At 49.2% G+C, this 27,466-nt stretch overlaps 9 protein-coding genes across 9 annotated transcripts; 2 read left to right on the forward strand and 7 right to left on the reverse strand.

Moving 5' to 3' along the window:
- Positions 1-964: 964 nt before the first annotated feature.
- Positions 965-2,291, forward strand: FOBCDRAFT_269626 (uncharacterized protein; the record flags this gene model as incomplete). The annotated part of the gene is made up of 3 exons (XM_059611431.1): positions 965-1,398; positions 1,451-1,668; positions 1,777-2,291. The coding sequence occupies 3 exons, from the start codon at positions 965-967 to the stop codon at positions 2,289-2,291; spliced, it is 1,167 nt and encodes a 388-aa protein (XP_059464199.1).
- A 170-nt stretch (positions 2,292-2,461) lies between these two features.
- FOBCDRAFT_17054 (pyridoxal phosphate-dependent transferase) lies at positions 2,462-3,860 on the reverse strand. Its single transcript, XM_031174138.3, has one exon. It carries the CDS (start codon positions 3,830-3,832, stop codon positions 2,552-2,554), a length of 1,281 nt encoding a protein of 426 aa, XP_031050923.2. The 5' UTR covers positions 3,833-3,860; the 3' UTR covers positions 2,462-2,551.
- Positions 3,861-4,509: 649 nt separating this feature from the next.
- FOBCDRAFT_128499 (uncharacterized protein) lies at positions 4,510-5,968 on the reverse strand (the record flags this gene model as incomplete). Its single annotated transcript, XM_031174139.2, has 2 exons — positions 4,510-5,770; positions 5,820-5,968. 2 exons carry the CDS (start codon positions 5,966-5,968, stop codon positions 4,510-4,512), a joined length of 1,410 nt encoding a protein of 469 aa, XP_031050924.2.
- Positions 5,969-7,698: 1,730 nt separating this feature from the next.
- Positions 7,699-11,846, forward strand: FOBCDRAFT_17061 (uncharacterized protein). The gene is made up of 4 exons (XM_054703420.2): positions 7,699-7,931; positions 7,984-8,132; positions 8,195-11,133; positions 11,187-11,846. The coding sequence occupies exons 1-4, from the start codon at positions 7,916-7,918 to the stop codon at positions 11,830-11,832; spliced, it is 3,750 nt and encodes a 1,249-aa protein (XP_054559395.2). The 5' UTR covers positions 7,699-7,915; the 3' UTR covers positions 11,833-11,846.
- Positions 11,847-12,289: 443 nt separating this feature from the next.
- FOBCDRAFT_17060 (SNARE-binding exocyst subunit SEC6) lies at positions 12,290-14,800 on the reverse strand. The gene has a single exon (XM_031174144.3). The coding sequence runs from the start codon at positions 14,636-14,638 to the stop codon at positions 12,380-12,382; it is 2,259 nt and encodes a 752-aa protein (XP_031050929.1). The 5' UTR covers positions 14,639-14,800; the 3' UTR covers positions 12,290-12,379.
- A 148-nt stretch (positions 14,801-14,948) lies between these two features.
- On the reverse strand, positions 14,949-16,411 carry FOBCDRAFT_215596 (uncharacterized protein). Its single transcript, XM_031174145.3, has one exon. The coding sequence runs from the start codon at positions 16,324-16,326 to the stop codon at positions 15,040-15,042; it is 1,287 nt and encodes a 428-aa protein (XP_031050930.3). The 5' UTR covers positions 16,327-16,411; the 3' UTR covers positions 14,949-15,039.
- A 172-nt stretch (positions 16,412-16,583) lies between these two features.
- Positions 16,584-20,024, reverse strand: FOBCDRAFT_315941 (AEX-3 domain-containing protein). The gene is made up of 2 exons (XM_031174146.3): positions 19,287-20,024; positions 16,584-19,220 (listed from the first exon to the last, which is right to left on the reverse strand). The coding sequence occupies exons 1-2, from the start codon at positions 19,677-19,679 to the stop codon at positions 16,914-16,916; spliced, it is 2,700 nt and encodes an 899-aa protein (XP_031050931.1). The 5' UTR covers positions 19,680-20,024; the 3' UTR covers positions 16,584-16,913.
- Positions 20,025-24,530: 4,506 nt separating this feature from the next.
- On the reverse strand, positions 24,531-25,334 carry FOBCDRAFT_197265 (uncharacterized protein; the record flags this gene model as incomplete). The annotated part of the gene is made up of 1 exon (XM_031174147.3): positions 24,531-25,334. The coding sequence occupies one exon, from the start codon at positions 25,332-25,334 to the stop codon at positions 24,531-24,533; it is 804 nt and encodes a 267-aa protein (XP_031050932.3).
- Positions 25,335-26,054: 720 nt separating this feature from the next.
- FOBCDRAFT_215600 (uncharacterized protein) lies at positions 26,055-27,125 on the reverse strand. The gene has a single exon (XM_059609413.1). It carries the CDS (start codon positions 26,868-26,870, stop codon positions 26,376-26,378), a length of 495 nt encoding a protein of 164 aa, XP_059464200.1. The 5' UTR covers positions 26,871-27,125; the 3' UTR covers positions 26,055-26,375.
- Positions 27,126-27,466: the final 341 nt, after the last annotated feature.

Consider the following 27,466-nt stretch of genomic DNA (forward strand, 5'->3'; position numbering starts at 1 on the left):
CACCTTAAAAAAAATATTCGGGGCCCTTGTCCAAAATATCGGGACCCGGGCATGGGTCAAGTCTTCCGATTGGTGAGCCGACCCCCGGACGGGATCTATCCGTAGCGGACCGCCGGGTTGGGCGCCGGAGTACAAATTTGAACAGCGACTACGGCACGACCAACACAAGTGCAATTGGATGCACTTTTGCCTCACTTTTATCTTCCGGCTCCTCTCTTTGCTCTACCGGAGGGGACGTGCTCAATATGTCTCCATTGGGCTTGTTGCATTTTTTCCCAAGGACGAGACCGGCCTGAGGGTCTGCGGTCTGAGTTGTCAATGGAAAGCATCGGCCTGAACCGGCTGGGGGAGGTCTTTGTTTATGCCTGGAGACGACCAATTCATCTTTAGCCTTCCGGTAGACTACCCTGAATCATTGGATTAAAGCAAGGCCGCATGTGCTTTCTAATAGACGCCCACAAGTTGCCTCGCCATGTAGGGTAAGGTAACGTCCTCGTCGATGAGTGCAAAGAAAGAACCTTGTATCAAAGATGATACTGCCGATGTTAGGTAACTCCTGAACAACCATTGTGATGGCAGGAATGTTTAGAAAGATGCACCTCAGAAACTTTGAATCTGGCTTCTACTCCTTGTACTATGTAATCGTTATGTTCAAGCCTGGATTCCTGCCCTAGCCGTATTGAACCAAGAAGAGGAAACCTTTCCTGCTTCGGGGTGTCGTTAGAAGTCGAATCCTCTGAGAAGAACAAGAGCAAGCAGATAGAGGTTCCAACAAGATAAAAATGTAAAGGGAAAAGAGAAACGAGGAGCAGAACGCCTGTAGAAGGAACCAAGAGTCTGGAGCCATCAAAAGCTGCTTCTCTGATCCTAAGAATGATCTGAGCCATTGAAATTTTTTCAATGATTAGGCAAAACAAACACAGAATCCATACTCATATCTTCATGCATAAGGAACAAAAACAATATGAATTCCAAGCATGTTACATATCCAATGAGGTTCGGCTCGGATGGCAAGTATCTGAAGCCAATCTTCGGCGAGGAAGGGTTGTCCATACTCCACAGCGTCACGCATATAGAGTGCTCCCCTTACTGGTACCGTTTCTTCGTCAAGAGCTTTCCATCACGTCCTTGGCCTCTCACAATCAACGAGCGTCCTTTTACAATAGCATCCAAGACTACAGAAGATTTGCTCCTCACACCTATCGAGGGCAAGCGTCACGAAAGGACCCGGGGAAGGATCTCTCTATTCCAACATATCGAGCCTCAAGTACCAAACACAGATATCTTTGCTGGAAACCAGAACCTCCATATTTGCGTAAATATCGATGCACGCCAAGATCGTTTCCCAGAGACCTCGCTGCGAGCGATGGTTCAAGATGTGACTGAGATATTTTTCCAGTCATCCAGATTATCCGAAAGTTATGGAGGTCATGCTGACCATGGACGAAAGGATCGTGGTTAGCTTGGGCTGGGAAATTGATTTAAAGTCGAAGGCGAACCAGCTTCCTGGCTACATTGCTTGCTGTGAAGTTGTTGATACTGGGGTGGACGATACCAGTCACGAGCGATGGTCTCATTGGGGCTCAAGACAGCTCACCGATCATCCGTGGCCTGGTCATGTCAGCGAACTACCCCTATTCCCTGGAACGAAGCTCCGTGGTTCCAAAGGTGTTGGGAACCTGAGAGGGAAAGGGGATACACCACGCTTTGCAGTAACTGTATCTAGTGGCGTTCTCATCAAGAACCAAAAGGACTAACATTTGATGACCACGGTAGCGCGTATTGTTCACCCAGGAGATGTTGTAGGGATGAGGGAGTTCTTCTTACAAAACAGAATTGGAATGGCTGTAGATGTGGTCCCGGGTACAGATGTTGCTCTGGTAAAGCTGGACGAGGCTATCAATTACAAGAACCAGCATGGGACTATGTCATTTGCGCGGCTACTGGGCGAGGACCCAGATGATGCGCTTCCATGGGACACTATTGTCAGTCTCGCTACACGCTGGCCTCCTTTTACTAAAGGTATAATCGTTGCAAAGTCAGTCAGAGTCGTGCGTAATCCTGCCACCACTCACTATCGGGTCTATCACTGGGCTTGGACTGGCCAACCGGAGGATGAAAAAGGCCCGAACCTTACGCCAGAAGACAAAATGGTTGGAGCTGCTGCGAAGAACGAGACTGGAGTTGTGACAGGGTTGCTCCATTCCAACAAACACGGTCTGTGGGCAGGCTACTCTGTCATGTCAAGTGCAAATGAACTGGTGGATGCCGGTTACAGTTCAGTGAGATGAGTCCTCTGGCAAAGCACATAAGGTGAAAATTTACTGGAACTTGGCTACTTAGGATGGGTAAATTGTTTCCCAATGTCCAGGTGGAAGGCTGAGAAGTGGTAGAGATATTTCGAAAACCACATAGGGGGAGATATCAAGTCTGTTCCATGGGCTTAACGGGGACATGAAAGCCAACCACTAGCCAGGTTGATTAAAAAGCATCTCTATTCGCAGTATGATCACACTTTGTTGTGTTATCCAATCATGTTAAGACAGAAATGCTATTGCAATGCTTCCATCACTCGCTGAAGACCCAGATCAAGGTACTCATCTGGATGGGAGAACACAATTCTGAACCAGCCTGGCTTCTCGGAACCAAAGGCTTTACCCGAGGCAAGAAAGACCCTCCTTTCCATCAATTTGTCCATGACAAAATCCGTGATATCGTCAGTCTCAACCTTCGGGTGCAGTGCCTCGTAAACCTTGCCGAGATCAACCCATAAAAAGAATGCAGCGTTCACGCCGGGAGCGTAATCTATATTATTCTTCACTGCCCAAGAAACGACTCGTGCGTATTGAGCTGATAGTTTTCTTTGGTTCTCGGCCAAGTATGCATCGACAAAGGCGTCGTCCTCCAGGACGTTGGCCGTGATGTGGTCGGAGATGGAAGATACAGAGCTGTATAGACCAACAGCGACTATAGCAGCGTGAAGGGATGAGTTGGCCTGAGATACAATGGCTCCAACTCGGATGCCATTGGCACCAAAGTCCTTGGACATGCCCCATAGAACGTGTAACCTCTCAGGGTCAATGATATCCGTAGTGTCGATGGCAAGAGCAGATTCGAAAGGAATAGGGGGAGGGTGTTGATCGACAGTGTTCGGCCAGACTGAGAGGGCGTAGATCTCATCGCTGATAAAGTGAACCTTGTACTTCTGACACAGCTTCATGAAGCCAATGAGAGCTTTGCGAGAATAGCAACGTCCCAAGGGGTTATGTGGGTGACTGATAACTAGACCGGCAACCTTGGTCCCCTTGGCTTGAGTATCGAGAATGACTTCCTCGTACTTGGTCACTGCCTCTTCACAGAGAGGATCGACATCACCAAACGCAACTGGAAGAAGCTTGGCTCCAAAACGATACGTGAGATCAGGGACAAAGGTACCATAATATGGCTGCCCAAGGAGAATCGCATCACCAGGGTTCGCAACCGCCCACGACAAATGCTCAATGGCAGCGCTACATCCATTGGTCATGGAAATATGCGCTGGTTCAATATCCCGAAAAGGCTTCAGATGCTTATTCAAGAATCTAGAAACAGCCTGTTTGGCTCTTTTCGTACCCGTGGTACCATCTCCATAAGTAAAAGCCGGGTTGGTCAAGGCCAAGTTATCGTGAATGTGTTTTCGTAAAACATTGTGCATGAGGGTATTTTCAGCCACCCCAAGACTCACAATACCATCAGGATTGTTTTCATGGTCGTAAAGATTGGTGATGACTTCCCACAAAGCCATCCCCTTGCATGCCTCCTCGGCTTCGTGGGCGCGGTTTGAGAGTGCCATTGCGTTTGACGGTGGCGTGTAAGTGAAGTGAACTGTTGTATTGAGAAAACATATGATAACTCTCCTCTATATATCGGCTGCCGAACTACTGGCTACCGGTCACCGATAGCCGCGTAGGACAGCATTTGTAAAAATCCCGATCTTGATTGTTATGTAAATTTACCGTACTAACTTTGACATAAGGCGCGTAGGGCGTGAAATTCCGGCAATTGAGTTCTTGATACTATCTTGAGGCGTCATGATCTCGCTTGAGTCAGATACGGTTTGGATTCCCGCTGTGACATAGCCATATGACAGCACAAGGGCGCGAGACTCTTTGTGGAACAATGCATGTAACGACTCTTATGAGGCGATTCCTTTTTGGCTTGAGATTGATTGATCAGTCTTTATTTCCATTATTGGATTGCTGCAAGTTCGAAGTAATTTAAAGTCATACCCAGACTTGAGCTCTAACCAATAGATACATCTACCTAATTGCCCAAGCATGTACCACGAAAAGACCCAAGATCGATACCTCGAAGTATAAAAGAGCGTCTAGCAAAGGATATTGATCCTCAAACTACGCCAAGTTATCACGATGCAACAAGGAAACACGACGTGAGGTCTAATGAAACCAACAACTCCTTTTATTTCTGTAACCCTGTATTAACGCTAATATCCTTTCCTCTATATCTTCTCTATTTCAAAGTAACAAGCTCTTCAGCGCTGGTGGGATGAATAGCAACACAGCTATCAAAATCGGCCTTTGTGGCACCCATCTTGACTGCAACACCAAAGCCCTGCAGCATCTCACCACTACCCAATCCCATAATGTGAAGACCAATTACCTTTTCCTCAGGTCCAGCAACAATCAGCTTGTAGTTTGTTGGTCCCTTCTGCTCAGGCTCCATCATGGCATAGTACATGGCTGTGAAGCTTGTCTTGTAGACCTTGATGTTGTCCTTGCCATACTTCTCGATGGCTTGGGGCTCGGTGAGACCGATGCTGCCGACTTCAGGGTGGGAGAAGACAACTGAGGGGACGTTGTTGTAGTCGAGTTTGAGGTTAGCAAACTCGGGACCGCCGAACAGACGGTGTGCAAGACGGCGACCAGCTGCGATAGCAACTGGGGTCAGCTCAACTTCTCCGGTAACGTCACCAAGAGCGTAGATGTTGTCGACTGCAGTGTTTTGGTACTCGTCGACGAGGATATGTCCCTTCTCGCCAAGCTTAACTCCAGCCTCCTCCAGACCGATATTCTTAGTCTCAGGAGTGCGGCCAATAGCCCAGATCAGGTTGTCGACATCGCTGACAACACTCTCGTTGCCCTGATCATCCTTGTATGTGATGGTAAGCTTTCCGTTGGAATCCTTCTCGACCTTGCTGGCCTGCGAGCGCTTGTGCAGCTTAACACCGAGTCTCTCATACTCCTTAGTGACGCTCTCCTGAATCATGGGATCGAAGTTTCGAAGGAAAGTGTCGTGGCGGATGAAGAGGTGAGTCTCCGTGCCAAGGGCGTTGAACATGCCGGCAAACTCGACAGCGATGTAACCAGCGCCGACAATAGCAACCTTCTTGGGCTGTGTCGAGATATCGAAAAAGCCATCACTGTTGGTTCCGTATTCGGCGCCGGGGATCTCAGGGGGAATAGTAGGCTTGCCGCCGACAGCAACGAGGATCTTCTTGGCGTTGACGAGGACCTTGGAGTTGTCGTCGAGTGTGACCTCAGCCTGGTTCTTGGAGACGAGGCGCGCCCATCCGTGTAGGTAGTCAACCTTATCGTTATTAAGGTTTCGCTCGTAGATGCCGTTCAGGCGCTTGATGTAGGCGTCACGCTTCGTCTTGAAGCTGGACCAGTCGAAGGGAGCGGTTTGTTCAACGGAGAAGCCATAGGCCTTTGCGTCGTGGATGGCTTCGGCGAGGGCGGCAGCGTTGTAAGTGACCTTCTTTGGCACACAGCTGGGTTTCATTAGCGTATATTCATATTGCATGGTTCATCAGTACGCACCCAACGTTCACACAAGTTCCACCGAGTCGCTTGTTTTCGACAATAGTAGCCTTGACGCCAAACTTGCTGCTGGCCATGCGCGCAGAGGCAAGACCTCCACTGCCGCCGCCAATGACGAGGTAGTCGGTCTCCTTGGTGATGGGAGCCATATTGCGCGCAGATGTGGAGAGATGGCGGGTAATTGAAGCTATTCGCAGCGGGGTCGTTCTCGAGGACGAAGACAAGGTTGATGAGCGTAGGGAGTGGGCTAGAGCTTGCATGAGGTTGCCTCGAGGCTTAACCTTTTGTAATTGGTATGGAAAGAGTGAAAAAGAGATCGGGAGGGGAATGACGTCTTTTAAAGGGACGAAGATAGGACACAAGATGCGAAGGGACCAGAATGAGAAGTGGTAGGTAGTGGTTGTGGCGGGGTTACTTGAGATTAACGGAAGCGGATTGGATGGATGTGATTTGAGAAACGAGAATTGTGTTATTAAGACAGTCAATGGAGGGTTGAGTAAGCAAACCGACTTCAATTCAAGTATTGGTTGGTTGATATCAATGACGAGCTGCAGAAAAGAGACGATTTCAAATCCACCCGCATTGAGGATGATTTTTTGATCCCCGAGCCTAGGTAACTACAAACTCCGTTAGCGGGGATGGTTCATAGTGGAGTGGAGGCCATGCCGAGCTCCAGGGGACCTTTTTGGAGTCTGATGGTGGTGTCAGGTTTCAAATCAGATAAATGGATGTGGAATCATGTTTCAATTCAATTCGATAAGTCCTGTTACTTGCTTAATTCTACCTATGCTTCCAGAAAATCTGACATAAGCCCCGCATTGGGTTGCATCAATTTCAGTTCCGAGGCTGGTTACAAAGACAGAGGGCGATATAAGACGTATTCTGCTGCCCATTCATGATATTATTTCATGGTACCCTGAGACTTAAACTATTTCCTGAAATATTCAGTGATTAGTCATGACTGGGGCTACTATAACCTGGTCACATCATAAACACTGACGATGGTGTATATCGAAACTCTTGCACTTTGCTCGAGTAGAGCTGAATGGGCTATAAAACCTCAAAGGCTTTTAACTACCAGTGAGTGAAAATGATTGAGTTCATGATTAGGCTAAAATCGGCTTCTCCAAGTCAAATGAGACATCTTTTGAGGCCTCGGAATCGATGGATGCACATGTAACGGGAAGCCTCGCATATGCATGCATATCCGGCAGCATGGTAACACGACACACCAAGTCTTACTGTCAGAGACCCTTGAAACTGGAATTAAATCTCAATCTTCAAAAATCGTTTAGTCTCGATTTTCTTCAAGTATACATCTTCAAGTCAAACCTCTCCCAGGTGGCACAGATAGTTCTCTTTTTTTACTGGTAGAAGCCGCATGTAATCAAATTCATGCTCCTAGTCTGTTGTGCAACCTGATGGTCTGGGGTAAAGCCTCTATGATAGACAACAGCAATGGAAACAGAATGTTGAAGAACATGACTCAAATTAAACAACAAGCTATTCACATCATGGTGTTTTCTTCAATATCATCCATTCAAGCGTCATGACGTACAAAGGTGGAGCTTTGATAGCTGAATATCAACAGCTTGAGCTTCGGTGGCCCTTGTGGCTTAAACCCTTACGTAGCCTGTGAGACTCTGGCGCGATAGAGGACGAGTTTCAAACTTCCAGTGCGTCTCTAGCGGATAATTGCTTCTGTCAAGGTTCTTTATCCCCAGTCACGTCCCGCCGACTTCTGGTTGGTTACTGGGCAGCCCTTCACCATCTCTCATTTGCTGCGTTGCTCCCTCTCGACTTGGCAGCACCGACCAACCCCCCCATAATCCACATCCATAATGGTCCAGCCCAGGCTGACGATCCAATCTCCATACTGAAGCGAAGCACAATTCAACCTCCATCTTGTCTCCTCAACTACATATTCTCCACGCCCGTTATATTGGCTTCACTATCGATCGCTGTATCGACTGTATAATCGATTACTGCGGTCCATTACTATTGTATACTCGAGATCCTTAATATCTCTCCTGGCGCTATCGCGATCCATCGTCCGTCTCTACCGTCCTGAGCTTCCATAGCTCGTATACGCGATCATGGCGGCTGATGAAGGTACTTGAAGCCCACATCCGATATTCTCTACCACACAAAGCTGACAAAACAGCGCCAAACCTGAACCTCTCCCCTGAGGAGAAGCGCACCTATGGACAACTCTTCCGACAGGCCGATTCAGACAGTGTTGGTGTCGTTGTCGGTGAAATTGCTGTCAGGTTCTTCCACAAGACAGGTTTAGACTCCCGTATCCTTGGCGAGGTACGTTGATGATATACATGACCCTTCTACTGACTTGAACTCAATGCTGATACTTGAATTAGATCTGGCAGATCGCCGATAAGGAGAACCGAGGTTTCCTAACACCAGCTGGCTTTGGTATCGCTTTACGACTCATCGGACACGCACAAGCCGGCCGCGAGCCCACTCCCGAGATCGCCCTCCAACAAGCTCCCCTTCCTCGTTTCGATGGCATCGTTCCTCAGGTTACAGGTGCCGGTGGCATTCCACCGCCTCCGCCTGTTCCCGTCAGCTCGCCGCCTCCCCCGGCCGCTCTTCAAGCTCAGAGCACCGGCGGGCCGATCCGTATCCCACCCCTGACTCCTGAGAAGGTCGCACAATATACTGGTTTATTCGAACGTCAACCTCTCCAAGGCGGTCAGCTTCCCGGCGACCAGGCCAAGTCCATCTTCGAGAAGTCCGGCCTACCCAATGAAGCACTGGGAAGAATATGGCAGCTTGCCGACACCGAGCAGCGTGGTGCTCTTGTCCTGACCGAGTTCATTATCGCCATGCACCTTCTTACCTCCATGAAGACAGGAGCTCTCCGATCTCTCCCTAGCGTCCTCCCCGCTGGTCTTTACGAGGCTGCCTCGCGCCGTGGTCCTGCCTCGCGCCAGTCTTCGACTGGTCCTGGCATCTCAGCCATTCCTCGACAAGTTAGCGGAACAGCCCAGGTTCGCACAAACAGCCCTCTCGGTCGTCCTCCCATGTCTCCTCAACAGAGTGGTGCTAGCGACTGGGCCGTGACACCTGCCGACAAGGCTCGATTCGATCAGATTTACGCCGACCTTGACAAGGGAAACAAGGGATATATCACAGGAGAGGAGGCTGTCACTTTCTTCAGCCAGTCTAACCTTCCTGAAGACTCCTTAGCCCAAATCTGGGATCTTGCCGACACAAAGTCTCAGGGGCAGCTTTCGCGAGACGAGTTTGCGGTTGCTATGTATTTGATTAGACAGCAGAGAAGTGGTCGTTCTGTCCCTCTACCAACTACTCTACCACCTAATTTGGTTCCTCCCAGCATGCGCACCCAGATTCGACCACAGACTGCTACATCCGCCTTTGATCCGCCTCCCCCACTTGTTGTACAGGCTCCTCCTCCCGCTCCTAAGTCCGCTCTGGATGACTTGTTCGGCCTTGAATCAGGCACTTCCAGCCCTGCCCCCCCTCCCCCTGCTCAGGCTCCAATGTCAACAGGGGGTTCCAACGCCAACGATCCTTTCGCCGGCGGCTCTGCACTCACGCCTACCTCTCCCGTTAAGCCATCTCTTACAGGAACCGGTGGTTCAAGCTTTAAGCCATTTGTACCATCATCTTCATTTGGTAGAGGCTTGACGCAACAGCCCACTGGTGGTTCAGCTGGCTCTGGCCAGAAGCTTCCGGCACCTTCTGCATCCGAGGACTTGTTGTCAGATAACGATGAGGCTAGCAAGAACATCTCCGGGGAAACCACTGAGCTTGCAAACCTTTCTAACCAGATCTCATCTCTGTCCAAGCAAACCCAAGATGTGCAGGCCAAGAGAAATACCACTCAAAATGAACTGAACCAGGCCACGTCTCAGAAGCAGAACTTCGAGCAGCGACTGGCCCAACTGCGCACCCTATATGAGAAGGAGGCGCAAGATACTCGTGCCCTTGAGGAGCAACTCAGCAATGCACGGAAGGAGACTGCCAAACTTCAGTCTGAATGCATGGCGCTTGAAGGAACTTACCGTGATACTCAGACGCAGCATCAGCAAGTATTGGCAGCTCTTCAGGCGGACCAACAAGAAAATACCAACCTCCGAGAACGGATTCGTGTAGTCAATGGAGAGATCGCGCAGCTCAAGCCTCAGATTGAAAAGCTCAAGTCTGATGCTCGCCAACAGAAGGGACTGGTCGCCATCAACAAGAAACAGCTGTCCACTACAGAGGGCGAGCGTGATAAGCTAAAGGGAGAGGCGGAGGAGCTCACCAAGAGCATTGAGGATCTTCGGCTGGCAAACACTGGCTCGCCAGCATCTGCTTCGGCTCAAATTGCAAGCCCGGCTGCCTCGACCTCTAGCGCTAACAACCCTTTCTTCCGCCGCACTGCAAGCACTGATATTATGGGTGCATTTGCTTCTCCTCCTCCCACCAAGAATGTCTCTGATAAGTCTTTCGACGACCTCTTTGGTCCCTCATTTCCACCCAGCGCCTCGGCCACTCCTCCACCACCTCCACAGACCTCGTTCAAGCCCCAGCATACTGGTGCCTCAACCGCTAGTGCAGGCTCATACAGCACCCCTCCTGCCGCGAGCTCTCCTATCATGAGCCGCCAAGCAACCCTTGCTGCAGACCCCCCTGCTCCCCCGGAGTCAAGGCAGATCAGTTCCAGCTTCTTGCCTTTCCCTGACCATACTGAGTCGCTCTCATCCTCTCGCCAAGTGTCACCCCCTGCTTCCCGTGCTGATGACCCTCTCCATGGTTCAGCCACCCCTGTTCCCGGTGACCTGAAAGCTTCTGACAGCCCTGCCGGTGTTCCTGGTGCTTTCCCTGACGACGAGCTTGACAAGTCTGAAGTCAAGGACGTAGCCTCTGCCCCTGACGATACTACCCGTGATCCTGTTAAGGACGAAGCACCAAAAGCAACCGAGTCTGCGGATCCATTTGGCGGTAATGATGAGGCCAAGGCCAAGGCCGACTTCGAGAACGCATTTGCTGCCTTCACCACTGCTAAGAACCATAGCAAGCCTTCCCCTGAAGCGAACAAGTCATCTGCCTTTGATTCGGAGTTCCCTCCCATTTCAGAGCTTGAGCGTGATGATGAGGAGGAGTCTGACTCAAGTAGTGACAACGGAGGCTTTGATGATAACTTCACACCTGCATCACCGCCCGCCAAGCCCTTTGGCGAGAAGGCAAACGCGGGAGAGTCACCTGGAGCTACTCACGCAGCCCCTGCCAGCACTTCACCACAGCCAGCCCAGGGAGCCACCCCTCCCGCAGAACCCAAGGCCCCTAGGTAAGTGGTCGATCATATTCAAAGTTCTGATGTCAAGAGTTAACATAAACCAGTACCGAGCAGCCTTCGTCTCCCGCAACCGTGACTGAATCCACTGCTCAAAAGTCATCGGTCGATGATATCTTTGGCGCGGCTGCTACCGGAACTGCCCCTGCTTCGCAACAGCCTGCCCCTTCCAACCCCCCTCAGACCAAGGGTGGATTCGAAGACTTAGACAGTGACTTTGAAGGCCTAGAGGATGCTAAAGAAGGCTCTGCTGATGAGGATTTTGCCAACATCTCTCGCTCCGGACTGGACGACTTCAACCCCGTTTTTGATAGCAGCCCACCCGGAAGCCAGACTAAGACTGAGTCGACTGCGTTCGGCAACGAGAGTTTCGACTTCATCTCCCACAGCTCAACTGGCGCTGCTCAGCCTGCTGTCGGAACCAACCAGCAGAAGGCTCCCGAGGCTCATGACTGGGATGCTATCTTCTCTGGTCTCGACTCCCCTAGCGCAACTGCTGCCCAGCCTGCTTCCGCTGAGAAACCAGCGGGCGCTGAGTCCCATCCTGGTCAGCAGGCTCTGAACCGCACTTTGTCAACCGAATCCGAGCATGATGACCCAATCCTGAAGAGCCTTACAAGCATGGGCTACAAGAGACCTGAAGCTCTCGATGCTCTCGAGAAATATGATTACGATCTTGACAAGGTTAGTTGAACTCGATCTGCATAAAGGAATTCCTCTAACGTGTACAGGCGGCGAACTTTCTAGCTAGCCGCTCATAATAAACACAACAACAGAGTTGTCTCGGATATTATCTTCTGAAGGAAGGGCTTAATGCATACCGCATACTTGTTTCCTTGCTACTGTTTTTGTCTGCATCCTCATGATTCCTTTGTTGAATATTTTCTTGGCAGCGAGATTTTCCTTTTGCGTCTTGGTCCCATTGGACATGGGCTTGTTCTCCTATCATCTATCATCTGTCCACACATTGTAGTATCATGAAGACTACTTGTTTGCTTAAGCCTGTATTGATTTCGTCTTTCATGTTGCATGCTTTGAGATTGCAGCTGTAGAGATGCAGTTTTGTGTCGCCGATATAATGATGCAGATAGAGCAGACACAAACAAGTTACAATAATGAGTCATTCAAACAAGCGTAAATAACATTGTCGCTAACAGGGCATGAAATGATGCCCATCATACACAATTGCAATAACCATCTACCTTTTCCCATTTAAACGCAAATCATGACTCGTCCTCGGTTACTTGACCCTGCTCATAATAGTCTCTGGTCCACGCCCACTATCAATATTGGCAGCCTCCTTCTTAACCGCGCCGATCCAAGACCTCTCAAAGTCATCTCTTGACTTCAACACAGCCTCAACCCACTGGACATTCAGGTCCCAGTAAGCCATCTTGAACGTCACGTAAGCGTCCACGATGGCATCGCGGTCAGCTGTCAATAGACGCAAGAAGTGTTCTGTAACACGCCAGGTCTCCTTGATAGAGGCACCAATGTCAGGTGAAGGGAGTGTGCTGAAGCACTCGAAAGCTGTGGAGATATCGTTGAACAGCTTGTCCTGAAATGGGTCGGTACGACGGAACTTTGCGCCCTTGTTGCGCACAGCAGATAAGTAGCGAACAAGTAGCTCCTCAGCAAAGATCTCAACGAAAATATCGACCAGTGAATGGTGCAATACATGGCGGTAGTCGTTAACGTACTCCTCGAACGTCACCACCATCTGCTTCATAGCAGTAGTTGTGTACCATCGAGGCGTAAAGAAGTCAGGCATGACGGTACCAAAATCGACAGAGAATATAAGTTGAGCGAAGCGGTTGATACACCATGTGCTGAAGTCGACGTAGCCGTCACGCAGCGTATTAACTTCACTCTCAATACGTTCAAGGTACGCGGGTGTAACATGCTGCTCCACAAGACGACGGAAGCTTGAGAGGTATGCAAGACGGTTCTCGTCCTCGTTGTCGTCGATGCAGGCGATCTGGTCGTTTGCTGTAGCCACGAGCCAATCCTGAAGAGCCTGGAAACCCTCGAGTTCAGGAATCTTACCCTCCTCGTAGGGGATAGCCTCATCTTCAAGCATAGCCTGCCACGACTGCTGACGAGTGCGTAGACGGGCAAACATAGCGTCAATTACACCCTCAACAACATCAGCGCGCTGGGAGTTGGCAGCCGTGTCCACTTGCTCACGCAGCATTCGCCATAGGGCAACAAAGTTCTTGGTTCTGAAATAGCCATACTCGTCCTGATCCAAGTTGGAGCCCTCGACGTTGCGCTCTGCCAGGTCGCGCTTCTCTTGTGCAAATATTCGGTCAATCCACTCATCAAGGAATTTAATGATGAGCTCACGAAAGTCGCGAACAAGCTCTGCTTCGCGGTTGTCGATAACATGAGGTATAAGCTCTTCTTGCTTCAGACCGATCTTTACCATCTTTCTGTAGTACTTCTCCGGGAAGCCCACGATTTCCAAGGTATGTGCTGACGACGCCTCGTTGCCATCTACCATACCGACCAGGAAATCGTGCATCAGCTGGTGATATACGCCAGCGTATGTCTTTACGATATTCCACTTCTTTGGCATAAGGTGCGACATTCCAACCTTGACGACGTTTAGATCGTTGAAATACCACTTCATGATCTTGTCCAACTTGCTCGGATCCTCGAGGAACTCTTCTTTTGCTCCTTCAAATTGTTGCTCTGCGCTGAGTCGAATAGCTTGTATGAACTTCTCCTTATAGCCACGAACTTTCTTGGCGCCGTCTGTGATACTCTGAAAACGGGTTGCCATTTCTTTGTGATCTTTGAGAGCTTCCTGCAGTGCTAGTACACGTTGGTCGCTTGACTCCTCGGCCTCCATCACCACTGCGAATCTCACAACAAGCCCGTTGTTGTCCTGCACAACGAGATTAATGAGATTCAGAGCAATGATGCCAACATGCTCATCAAACCAATCAATCGTGTCGTCTAGCCTCGAAAAGTAGTCCACCAGTGTCGCTTCAAGACTCTCGTCCTCTGCGCGTTGTATTTGTTCCATAGCATCGTCGCGGATATTTCTCAATTGAGTAAGTTCGTAGTGGCACGGCAGCAGATTGGGCATGTTGTCGCTGTCCTCGTCATCTTCCCGAAGCATCAACTCGACACGCGATATGCGCTCGTTGAAGGTCTCGAGGTTGCGACGCATGGTCTCGACGGCGCCAAAGTTGCGGTGTGCTTGTGACACGAGGTTGATGCTCGCAAAGTCCTTTATCATATTCTGTGACTCCGAGCACAGCTTGTCGATCTTAATCATTTCCTCTTTGATCATCTGGACCGTCTTCTGGCCGTCGCTCAGCCCCGTCATGCCCGATTGTGTCGTCTCAAGCTGCTCGCGCAGGCCGCTTCGGAGCTGGCCATCTACGGCGCCCTTTTTGCGTGAGAACTCTAACTTGAGCGCGGGTATCTTGTCTAGATCGTCGGGATGCCGTAGCAGCTCTGAGAGCTTGGGAGCAGGTGTGTCGTCCATTGTAGCGGCGTCGGCGTCGAGGGGTTCCGCGCCCAATCAAATCATGATGCGGGGGTATCGTGTCTTTTATAGTGCTGGACTTTTGGTGCTGGTGTCTAGATATTAAATTCGTTGGGCATAGGTGAACGTTAAAGCGAGTGTGTCGAGTTGGGCATGTCAAAGTCAACGCCGCGGGGAGCTAGCTATTCACTGTCCCTTACTGCAGGTCGTTCCATCATGTGGCTGACAGCGGAGCACAGCCACTCAGGTCAACACCAACGACAGTATCATGATAGAAAGCAACAAAGTAATTAAGGAACATCGAAGGGGGGAAAATAATATGTAGAACTTGGTACAGGATATTTTGTTCATTTTGGGGTATCATTACAGTTACGTCTTGACCAATTTATACCTGCTCAGTCTTAGTCGCTATCACTTCCAGAGCTGCTCGTCTCATCATCGTCATCATCCTCTTCTCCAAGGCTTTGTTCGGCAATCACATCACCTTCCTCAAGACTTACTCCCTTGAATCCAGTGTTGATGCCATCGTCTGACTCATTTCCCTCCTCGTCACTCCTGACCTCACCTTCTTCTACATCCTGACCCTTATTTCTTCTTTTGTTCGGTTTGGCCGGGCCTTTCTTTCCAGGGGGGTTTTTTCTCTTGTTACTTTCCTGAGGGGCTTTATCCTTGGGTCCAAGTGTGAAGGTCTCAGGAAGGCTCTGGCCTTGGTCAAGAACCCATATTGTGGGAAATTCCAGCACGCGCGTATTTCTCAGTACCTCTCGCAGGCAGTCTTCGGGGTCGAGTCTAGTGACAACAGAAGGCTTGTCCGAAGGGGTCCGGAACTTTGCGAGAAAGAATTGAAATTGCTTCTTCTGAGCTTCTATTTTCTCAGATGGCCACAAGCCTGGCTCTGTGTCGTTATGATTCGTCCAAGTAACTGTAGAGGGATCTTGGAGCGCAAATGACCCAGAGGACCATGTGTAGTTCACCAAGTCCTGCACTTGTCCGTCCGTACCTGCTCGTGGGGTCTTCCTGGCCTGTTGCCCTTTCGCCTTCTGCTGTTCTTCTAGTGAAGTATGGTATGCTTCATATAGTGGCACATCATCCATAACCTTCGATAACATCCGGACCTTCTTTGGCTCTGCATCAGGATAATTCTCCAACACCATCCACTCAACTTGCCAATTAATTCTGTTGGTTCGCCGGTTGAGTGTAGTATGGTTCTCCTTCTGCCTCGCCATGCCCAGCGGCGCACACACGATCGTGATGTTCAACTTCCTCAATCGTGCAGCCAAAAACCGTTCAAAGGTTCTGCCTTTAGCTTCGCGTAAGACTCTGGTGACGAGAACCTTGCGCTTGCGCCCATCTTTTCCAGGCTTCCATTTAACCTCTTGGACCGTCATCGGTCGCAATTCCTCCTCTTGCACGATACCACGCTCTTCAACGAGAAGCTTCTCGGCGCGTTCGACAGAGCGCTCAATTCCATGGAGGAAATTGTAATCATGATCGACACCGGCGGGAGTACGAAGTTTCGATGGAGCCATGTAGGCTGTTGCGTCGCGTTCGCCGGAACATTCAGACCAGGCTTTGTGTTTCTTGATGCACGCGAGGGAACAGGTTCGAGTGCCACATCTTGGGCATTTGTATTTCGGGGTCGATATGTGACAAATTCCGCAAAGAGATGTTAACAAAGGATCAGCCATTATAGATTGCGACAGTTGAGAAGTCTGGGTGAAGGAGTTGTAGAAAGAGAAGAATGCGCCAACACTCTCAATGGGCAGACGTCGCTAACGGAAACTTTTTTATGGGTCTTTTCGCATATCTTATCAGTAGCTCACGTCTCATACCATACAACATCAGGCTAAAAGGCCGTAATAACTTGCAAGTCTATAGTACGTGCCACCACAATGATGTATATTACAGCAAGTCGAGTACTTTCACACATGACTAGAGGCTAGGATAACATTCAAATGTGTTTCATTCTTATACCCCCCTTCAACCAAGTAAAGGAGGAAGACTATACAAACACCGCTACGTAGAAGAATATTCTAACATAATGAGAAGATGGCCGTCAGGCTTAACGTAGGTATATGAGCTAAGCTGCTCATCAGATGAGGCAGAAAAATGGTAGTGACAAAAAAGATATAAGGGACATCAAACGCCGAACCCGCAGGTTTTGATCCAAGCCAGCCGCCAAATACAAGACAATTAAATCGAAATAAGCAAGAAGTGAGAAGTTCACAAAAAAGCAAGGCTCATGCTCAGACGTTAAGGTGTTTATCCAAAACACTCAGCGGGTGCCACCAAGAGCGCTGATCCTGGCGCCCGATGGCCTGTGCATCAGGGACTGTTGGTGCTGGAGCTGATGCTTAGAAACGACGCTTGTCTCATGTGTGACCCCTCCGTTGTCGCTTCGATTTTCCTCGAAGTCCTCTTCGTCATCCTCGACAATCTTGGTGGGGATCTCGTCTCTAAGGCTATACTGTTGGGACGCTCGCTCCGGAGTCGTAGCCGTAGAGGCAAAGGACATTGCTGTGCTGCTCCTGTTGGGAATGAGATCCGGGGTGGGAGGGATACTGGACGCCCTCCCGGACCGCGGCGCCAGGAGGGAGTCGTCTCCTGTTTCGGACGTGGCGGCGGAGTGGCCGTCATCGCTCTGGGTGGTAGAGAGGCTAGAATTCCTTCTACTAGAACTCCCTAGTTCGGCATCATGTGCCAGCTGGAGACCCTCAACAGCAGCTTGACATTGCTCAGCAATGTTTCGGACGATGTGAGCAATGGCGTCAGTCTTATCCTTGAGGTGACGATCGGCAACGTCGGTGAAGCTAGACGAAGAGTATCGCTTGTTTCGAGGGTTGGGGCTGGGGGTAAGGCGGCCAGGCTCACCAGCCTGTTGCACATCCTCCTCGGCTTCATCATAACCCTCCTCGATCTCATGGGTAAGGTCATCAGGCTTGGTGAGAGACTGGATGAGATGCTCCATGTGGTGGCTCTGACCACCGATAAGACTGCGGAGGTGAAGGACAACTCTGCGAGCCTCATCACGCTGTCGCATGATGGTCATGTTAGTGTGCTGAAGCTGGGAAAGCTCCTTCTTGTTCCTCTTGCGCTCACGCTCAAGCTCCTCAGCAATCTCCTGCTGAAGGACAAGAGCCTCGAGAGCGTCATCACGCTGCTTCTCGGTTCCAGTGAGGCGCACAGAGAGGCGAGCATTGTCATCCTTCTGTTGATCAATGAGACCAGCAAGACGACGGTTCTCCCTCTTGTGTGTGTCGATCTTGACCTTGAGATCCTGGGTCTCCTTGGTGAGGGTCTCAGCGAAGGCCTGGAACTTGAGGAATTGCTGCTTCCAGCTCTCAAGCTCCTCAACCAGGTAGTTGTTACGCTTAGTAACCTTGTTGAGCTCCGTATCCATGCGGCCCTTAAGGTTGATGAAATCTTGCCAAGCCTCAAGAGCATCGCGAGAGTACTGGTTCCTCTCACGAACGATCTCATTAAGATGGCGCATAGAAACCTTGGTCATGAGAGGCTTCTTCACAGATCCACCAAAGACGGCCTTGATACCAGTGTTGCGTCCAAGCTTCTCACAGACGTGGTCCATAACAGCCATGACGGCATCTTGGTTCCACCACTCAGGATCCTGGATAGACTCAACCTCACCGCGCATAACGATGATCTGGCCCGCGGGAACGAGCTTGCCGCCACCATAAGCGGATCGAAGATGCTGAGGAACTCCAGAAGGAGTGACATCACCGTTGAGAGCTTGTGTAAGTCGTGTAACAAACTTGTTGCGCTGGCCGGGGGTAAGAGCAGTAGGAGGGCTGGAGGTAAGAACAAAGTTGCGATCAAGATCAACAACCAGAGCATCGGTAGGGGCAGTGAAGAGCGAGCGACACTCAACGGTGATACCCAAAATGTAAGGGCCGGGCTCCTGAACCAGTTCCTTAGCGTGACGAGCGTGCACAACTGGGACATAGAGTCCGCTCCACTCGTAAACTCGAACACAGTATCGCACGGTCTCAGCAGCCATGGTGAGCATAGCAGGGTAGTGGCTGACGAAGATGATTCGGCGTGTAGGAGAGATGGCGGCTTCGATAACACCGACAATGTTGGGAATCGAGAGACAGTTGAAAAGAGGCCACATGGCAAAGTTCTGGAATCCGGTAGGCGAAGATGGGAACTGGTAGCAGAGAGCGTAGTCCTTCATGTCGATGCGAACAAGATCGTTGAGGCGAGGAGCAGGGAAGCTTAGGATACGGGAAACTTCCTCAGCGTGGAACAGGTTGGTAGCCTTGTTCCAGTGAATCCACATACCTCTGAGATAATCTCCAAGAAGATTGTACAGAGGGTATCGTGAAAGGAACGACAAGCAGTAAGGGATCCAGTAGGTCTCATCGGGGTTGTCGTAGTAGTCGCTCTCGGTTCTCTTGCGAAGGTCACGAATTGTCTCGGCCCTCTTCTCATCGGCGCGCGACCAAACGCGCAGGCAAATGCCGTAAAGAGTGTGAGAAGAATCTTGCTGGAGAACGAAAGCATGGTGAACACAGTGAGGCTGACTTCGGCCTGTGCAGATCTCGACATCGTGAGGGAAGCATGCCTATACAATAGTTGCCACTGGTCAGCTATATGAATTTTAAATGGTCAATGGGTTGGGTGTACGCACCCTCATAGCGGAGTGAAGAGCCCGCGCAATCTCATTATCCTGCTCGAGACGTGGGCTGCTGCCCAGAATCTCAGGGAGCCAGAACTGCCCAACAGCCCCCTTCATGTGGCCAATCTTGCCTTGAGCCGGTGCAGGAGCCTTGACCCATTGAGAAGGCTCACGACCAACACCACAAACCATGTAGGCATGTGTCAAAGTCTTCGGAGTTCGCTGCTGAGGCTTCATGTTGAGGGTTGAAGGGATGGGCTGGGTGATGCGCGAGTGAAGCGAAGAAGTTCGGCTGGGGATCAGGAGGTTCTGATCAGCGCCCTGGTCGCGGGTGCTGGGCCTGCCATCGCGGTCGCTAGTCCGAGGACGGGTAAAGGAGGGATGGGTGTTCAAGGAGGGAGGCATTGTTGATAGTGTTGAGCCTGAAAAGGCCTCTCGTTTCCTTCGTAAATTCGGATATCGATATAGTTGTCGTCGGATTGACTTTGAGAATAGTCGTTATGCTCTCAATTATGCTGTCTTTATTCCTGAGTTATACTGACTAGCAGGTTTGGTCAGTCCTCGAACTTGTCTTGGAGTGCCCGATTTACTTGAGGCTCCGCTCCGCACTCAAGGCTTCATTCAATGCTCGAGTCAACCGGGCTTTGAATAGAAAAGCAAGGAAGAAAAGAGAGAGAAGATTGAAACTCGAGAAACGAGGGGGGAGATGAAGGAAAAGTAAAGGGAGAAGAGACGAGAGAAGCCATGAATGGGTGTAAGTCGGGGGGTGAGTGGAGAACTAAGGTAAGGTACCTAGAGCCCAGGTAGGTACGGGAGAAGCGAGACAGCTTCTGAAGGAATGAGGTCAAGTACCTATACGTACCGTTTTCAGTTGAGAGAATGGATAGAATGGGAGCTCCCGTCCGTTGAATGGAGCGAAAGTGGAGGAATAACAACGGCAGAAATGAACCAGAAGCACTCAACGAACAGGGCTTCAGCGGGCGAAATTGTGAGACAGATGGCGCACAAGGGGGCTTTGATCCCCTGCCAGTCACTTTCTAGGTTGGGATAGGTACTGTAACTGGTTTCTCCTAGTTTGGTGAGCCGGGCATTTATCACTAAACAAGGAGGGTAGGAACTGAAAACAATTGAGTCGTATTTGTCGGCGCAGTCATGCAGAACAGGTAATATGATTATGTGTAACCAATCTTTTCGCGTGTAAGTGAGTGACTGTAGGTGAATATGCTGGCGTTGACTCTTTGTCACAGTCTCACAGACGAACCCAACGAAAATCAAACCCTTATGCTCTAAATCCCTCCTTACAGTCAATAAACTTGCTTACACTACCTACTAAAAGTAATAGACCACCTGCACCTGCACTGCAAAGTCAAGGCAAGGGGAAGCCGTCCGTCAGACGATGCATGTACCGGTACCTTACGTACCGTACCTACATTAGGGGCTAGATGAGGAGCTACAGAGGTCCAATCCCTCCACCCATTGAGGGGCCGGGATGCTGGGGCCGTCAGGGGCACACTGCACGCCTTCTGCAGGGGTCATGGGTCCCTAGGTTCCGGGTACATGGCGGACACGACGGCGGTATTTTTATTATGGCGCTCAGCGTTCGACGCGACGTTATGACCCGTGGACGGGCCTCATATAGTTCGGACGTTGTGATATTCATTTGGTTAGATTCACCAAGTCATGCAGATTCTTTGCTTTGTTCTCGCCACCAGGGAGAAGAAATTCCATGACATGTCATAACCAAACGTCTTTGTTAGCTTCTTAGTCTCCAACGCCAACGTTTAAGTGGCGAGATGTAGAGTTCGAGGGGAACTCCTTTTCTGACCTAGAGTTGAGGGCCGGGGAAACTCAAACCACGAGAGACAAGCATTGCCTTGTCAAGTAACGGATACTTGATCTGACTAGAGCCGGAGCACTTGGATACCGGTCTCCAATACACAAACAATAGCATTGCGCCGTTTGTTGTTGAACTGACGTTGGAGTTCCATTGTCCCAGGGAATGGACAAAGCAGTCAAGTGCCGCTCTGTCATTTTGACAATGTCACCGAAGAATTGACATGACATTTCTTCATGCTTCTGTCACTTGGCTCCATATCCCCGACAGCCAGCGCAGTGTTTGAGCTGTGTCTTGATTGCCCGGGCTACAATCGTTTGCACATCTGTTTCTCCAGTGACTATAAAATAAGCAGGCAAATGCCATTGTTTCTGGAGAAACTCCATTCCTACAGGTTAAACATCTTCATCGCCCTAGGATAATTAACTCATTCCTGCCGTTTCTTCGAGTCGATCTGAGTCTCTGATTCTTCCATAGCGTGACCTTAACACCAAGGATCGTCACCCCCACTCTATCAACCCCCGGCTCGAGAGATAACACAGCCAATCGCAATCAAGAAAAGTGAGCTCCGGACCCCAACGTGGGAAATTATCTGTGGTTGATGTTGACGTTCAGAATCTTCTGATGGCAATGAACAATACGACTGTATCTTTTTTCCCTGTGTGTCTGTGTGATGCAAACATGAAGGGACAAAAAGCAAAACGCCTTCTCGAAACCTAACGGTCAAGTGATCTATCTATCAACCAAAGCCAAACCAGATGAAGGAGGTCGAAGACAGCACGTTTGAAGTACAGTGACAACTTGAATTGAGACCAATTGCACTAATTATGGAAATGAACAAGAAACGACAACTCCGGAATGTCTTGTATTACAAGACACAAGCATATCACTCTAATACCTTGCCTAGTACAAGTACATTACGCTGTAGCTAATGGCTCACTGTGCTCAATCAAGTTGGCATTGTTTCTCTCCAAACATTTTATGATACCAATGTCTGAAGTTTGGTCCGAAGCTCGACCTTCTCTGTCCAAGACGATGATAGGCCTAACGGGCGATGTGACCAGGCGCGGAAACGATCGACAGGGGTCCCTGGGCGGAGAAACGAAACAGGAAGGCTAATGCGGTCTTTGGCATTATCTAGTAAGCTCTTCAGGTTAGTTGAGGTCAATAGTTGAAGTCGTTAAGAAACAATAACTTGGAGGTGGTGATGTTTTCAGCTGTGGTCATGCCAGGTTAGTTCCTCTACCGATAGGCGTTTGCATTTGCATCATCCCCTGCTCCTCGCTTCTGTACGGTTTACCTGATGATGCATGCACTCTCGAATCCATCGCTACAACGTCTCCACCACTTTAGATTCGTCTGCCTGTGTGCAGACGGGATCGGCATTGCTAGAGAAAACACCAAAGCTCAATTCGAGCCGTTGTAATCTGCTTTCAAACTTTAACATCTCAACAGGCCATATATTGCGGCAAAGCCGCTGAATACTGCAGATGTGTTTCAAATATACAGTACAATCATCATCCTGGCACATGGGTAGTAACATTGATTTGACTTCCCGTTAATGGAACCCCGAACGATCAACAGTAGATCAATACCCACGAGGCTTTTCTTCAAGATGTCAGTGGCCCTTTGTTTTTGAGGCAAATAACCTTACCGTTACTTGAAGCCGCGTATAATAGATAACCGGCTTATATGAATCTGCCACCAGTTCGTGGCAAGAAACGTTGAAGGTCTAAACAAAGCAACATCCTGGGCATTTATGCCTCGTACTTGATCCCTGCTGCAGAAACCCAGCTGAGGAAACTGAATAATAATAGCTGAATTATACATACTATTGAGTGCATATGTGGCATCAGATGTCTATCTACGGAGTACTGTCTGTCTTGTCATCAATCGGCCAAAGGAATTACCGTGATGGATATCTCCATTTCTTACCAGCTTCGACCAAGTTCAGGTTCAAGCACTAACTATGAGCCAATGTCGCCAGTGGAGGTAAATAACACAAATTCTACCAAACTACCGGGCTTTTATCCACTCTCCCTGAAGTTGTGCCCCATGCTCATGACGCTATACAGCCGCCGCGCGTTTCAAGTCCTAGATGGCGTCCATCTAGGCACAGCACCAATGGCCTTGAAGGCTTGACCTAAACAACGGCTTTGTTATCTCGAATTTGTTAGCATCTCTACGTCTATTCGCTCACTATAATTATGTCGATCTTTGTTGCCTCTCCGGCTTACGATATCCTCGTTTCACCATGCGCCTCAAGCCAAGAATCAGATACTGCACTCGACTTGTCAATTGAGACATATCATCGCTCATCTCGTATAGACCAAAAGCCTCTCATCAACCCAAAGCAAAGCAAGCCAAGGCAATTAATTGTTAGGCGAGGTCCTTACCTGATTCTCTTCTCCCCCGGTCCATGCTCCTTATCCCGTCCTCCTGATCCGCGTCTAATAAAAGGCCCATGTCCTTATTAGCCGGGGCTTGCTTTTGCTTTTTTCCTCTGCTGATGATGATATTTCTTTCCGTTGCGCACTTACCCACGTGCATTCTGTGCTTTGCTGTGCTCCCGGCCTGTCAAACTATACAGACGCCGAGATAGTCAGTAGTCTCTCCGTGAACCCCGAGGAACAGACTCGCTTGGACGTCGGTCTCGTTTCGCTATCAGCGTGCTACTCTGTCGATCCTCCTCTCGGTAATACTAAATAAAAATTCGATACTTCAGATTTTTCGACTGCTACGGCTTACTATTTCGCCGTTCATGAATAATGCTGTCTTGGCCCCTAGGAACATGGTTGTCAGACATACCATCAAATTCCAAAGAATTTCTCCGTTGATAAATCGATCGCGTCAAGAAAGACTCGGGTGTTTCTAATTCTGAAAATAGAGCTATGCCTAGAATTATGCTTGTACAAACGAACTGGGCCAAGTAATCTCTTATGCAGCTTCCCTGTGCCTCGCATTTATACCTAGTACAATGCTCACCGACGACATAGCATGTCTTATAATCATGGGTAGACCGCTCTATTGGGCCCAGCTGAGCTCCGTTGTTTCCGATGATGACATTATTAATTCCCTTGTTTTGTCTTACTTGCATTGGCGTAGGAATGCTTGTTTGATGGTATCACGATCCAGGGTACGGTGTTGCACGTTTGCAACCAACTGATTCAGGCGCGTGGCACTTTGATTCAATAATTGTGTACGGATGCAACTGCATACTGAACATGATTTTAATATTATTCTGTATTTCCAGTTTGCACTACTGTTCATTTGTGCTGTCTCGTGTGGGCTCCGAAATCCAGCAAATGTGCTTGTATGTGGTATCAACGGTATGCCAAAGAACAAAACCAGGCATCATGAAATGCCCAGACTCCAAGCCTCCTACGAAAAGGAACAAAAGAAAAACCAAAGACAATGTGGTCTCATTCCTCTCGGGCCATAACCTCCGATACCTTCTTGACTGCGTCCTCGATGTCATTCCCCAAATTCATCACTCGAGTGACCAAGCTGATACCATCCAGCTTATGCCCTAGGCTTGAGGGAAGAACAAGTTGGCCTCGCTCGGCGGTGGCAGGCAAGACATCAGAATTTTCTGTTTTCGACTCGCCGTTCGTTAACCGGGTTGAGTTCGATATTTGTTGATCTTGTACGACCTCTTGGCGGTTGATGTTGATCCAGAACAAGGAGATGTCTTTCCCGCAGATAATTCGAAGGATGTCTTCGATAACTTGTTGGCTCGATATGTTGTTCGCCAGAGAAGCTGTGACCAGGATAGTGTAGCCCTGGTCCGCCAATCTTCGGATCTCATGAAGGTAGGCTGATCGACACCCTCGCTGATACGCGTGAGGGTACACTGGTCCGGCCATTATGGGGCTGTCGACTATCTGAATCTTCTGGCCAGGGAGTCGTTCCTTGAGATTCTTCACAACACTTGTTTTCCCCGTGCCTGGGAACCCATTAAGGATCAAGACTCTGCCTTTCTTGGGCTCATCGAAGGGAGCCTCAACAGTAACGGCACCAACTTCCATGTCGGCGGTTAATAGTGGTTCTTGATTATTCTCCATAGTCTTCGATTGTATGCTACGGGCCTCCAAGTTGAGAATTGGCTGAGACTGTGTAAGCCGGGATATTGAAGACAATGGGTCAGAGAAAATCTTCGACAAAAAGGAAGAGAACCTGTAGATTATATGGTCCATTCTTAAAAGTCTATGCCCTTTAGAAGTCATCTTGAGAAAGTTTATCGAAATCTAGCCTTGAAGAGTTCACGACTTTTCTGGATATTTATTAGACTTAACCTTGAGTGTTCAGGAAACTCAAACGTGAACATGGCCACTTGAAATCAACCGTGAAACAAAGACAAATTGAGAACACCACAAAGAACAAACGAATGGAGGTGAATTACTGACGCCCCTTTGTCGCCTATAGGTCACTGGACAGTTCTGATACTAAACGCGTTACCAAAAGGACGAAAGTTATATCATGGTATGTGGTTTTGTTGGGTAGGATAGTAAGTGCAAAGTGCACATTGCCTTTTGTACACAATATTTTTATGGGAGAATTAGAAGAAGTTCATTTTGGCTCAGTATCAAGGGAGTTGCTGAACTAACACCAAACAATACCAAGAAACCTCTGCTTTGATTCAAGGCCACATAACTAGGTTCACAAAAGCTATCTCAAACGCTGGCGATATCTGGAATTCGTCGTTTCGAGACTATTGGTCTTAAAAAAACAATGTATTCTTTTCACTGTCGTGATGCTGAGTCATATGCAACCATAAATCCTTTGAATCATGCAAACTTTGATCATATATGCTTTACACTGCGACTCATGGAAGTGCAAATGAACAAACTTCATGTCCTGAAAACTTAATGCTCAGGTGTCCATATATCTTTATCATTAAGTTGCTTCCAAATCACTCCAGAACAGTAAGCTCGGCGCTCTCGCACGGAATTAAAGCTTCAACTTGGATAGCATTTCCATGTAATGCTTTATTATAGTAACGTAAAGAACATATATGAAGCAATGTAAAAAGTGTTCTGGGCGGGTCTTAGCACACGCCGTATTAATAAGACATGGATATTGCAAGATGTCGGACATTACCAGAGGCAACCATGGGCGCAAGAACACTGTTGATTCTTCTTTCAATTGTCCGCCTTCCTGTTGTTGATCTTTTCCGGCGTGTTGTTATCACCAGTAAACCAGACTCGACTTGAAAGCATTGGCATCTGTGGAGATAGTGGCCGTTCTTCCAGTCTCAGTGGCAAGAGTTAACATAGTCTCCAGCCCCTTGCTGGACGGCTCGTTCTCGACAATGTCATGCTTGATATAACGTCCGTGGAATCGCCATTGTCGGAAGCGTTCATGACCACCTGAATTAACGCCAGCGGCCGAAGGGCGTTGGTGCTGCAGCAAGCGACAACAGGACGATTGTTCATCCCCATCTTTGGGTGAGTAGCGAACTCATACTCATGGTTGGAGATACCGGCCTCTACTGTTGCGTTAGCGCCAATAAGGCGGGCACGCTGCCAGTAGTACTTGGGTCCTCGTTCTTGCTGGACTTGTTGCTTCTCTCCTTCTGTCATAGGAATGGTGAGCTCAAAGAGGTCCTTTGAGGACAGAGTTCTGGCAGTGAACTCCTCTCCAGGCATCACTTTTACAGCCAAGTTGGATGCCATCATGCCGATAAAGAAAAAGGCTTGGTGAGCTTTTGACAGGATTATCTGTGTCAAAGACATCATTGACCTTCTTGATTTTCCGTTCATCTATATCCCGAGGCTTTCGGGTCGGCCTGCCTGGGGTGAAAGTACCCAGAGTAGTCTCGTGTCTCGAATTTGGACAAATCGGTCGATATGATGGTTTTGATCTCAGCTTTGATACCATCTCGTTTGGCGACCTGGAAAAAGGTCCGAGCCCAGTACTCTTGATTCCTTTCGTCGGGACTTGGGATCTGTCGCGTGACCAGAGCCATCTTCTCGTCTAGTCCCTGTGCACTGACAGGGCCGATGAGTAGACGTCGACGTTCATACTCAGACGCGGTGTACTCCATTTTGGCACAGAAAGCAACGTGAAGCTTGCCCGGCCCAGCAAAATCCCCGGACTAATCGTCTGGATACTCATTTTATAATGATATCACTGAAGAATTGGTAGTCTTGGAGACAGATGATGGTGCATTCTGTCGGCAGTGTGGTCCTCACAAGCAACTACTTTGCGCACTCGGTGGTCAGATTGATTTGCGCAGCGCATCCTGACATCCGATGATTCTGTAGCAGTTGATGGCGTCTGATTTTGTAGCCTGGCACCCGAGTATTTCAAGGTTGACTATAAGGCAGCTGTCAATAGCCGTTTGGTCGATCTCCTT

Source organism: Fusarium oxysporum, chromosome II (assembly GCF_013085055.1).
Source record: "Fusarium oxysporum Fo47 chromosome II, complete sequence".
Lineage (NCBI taxonomy): Eukaryota > Fungi > Ascomycota > Sordariomycetes > Hypocreales > Nectriaceae > Fusarium > Fusarium oxysporum.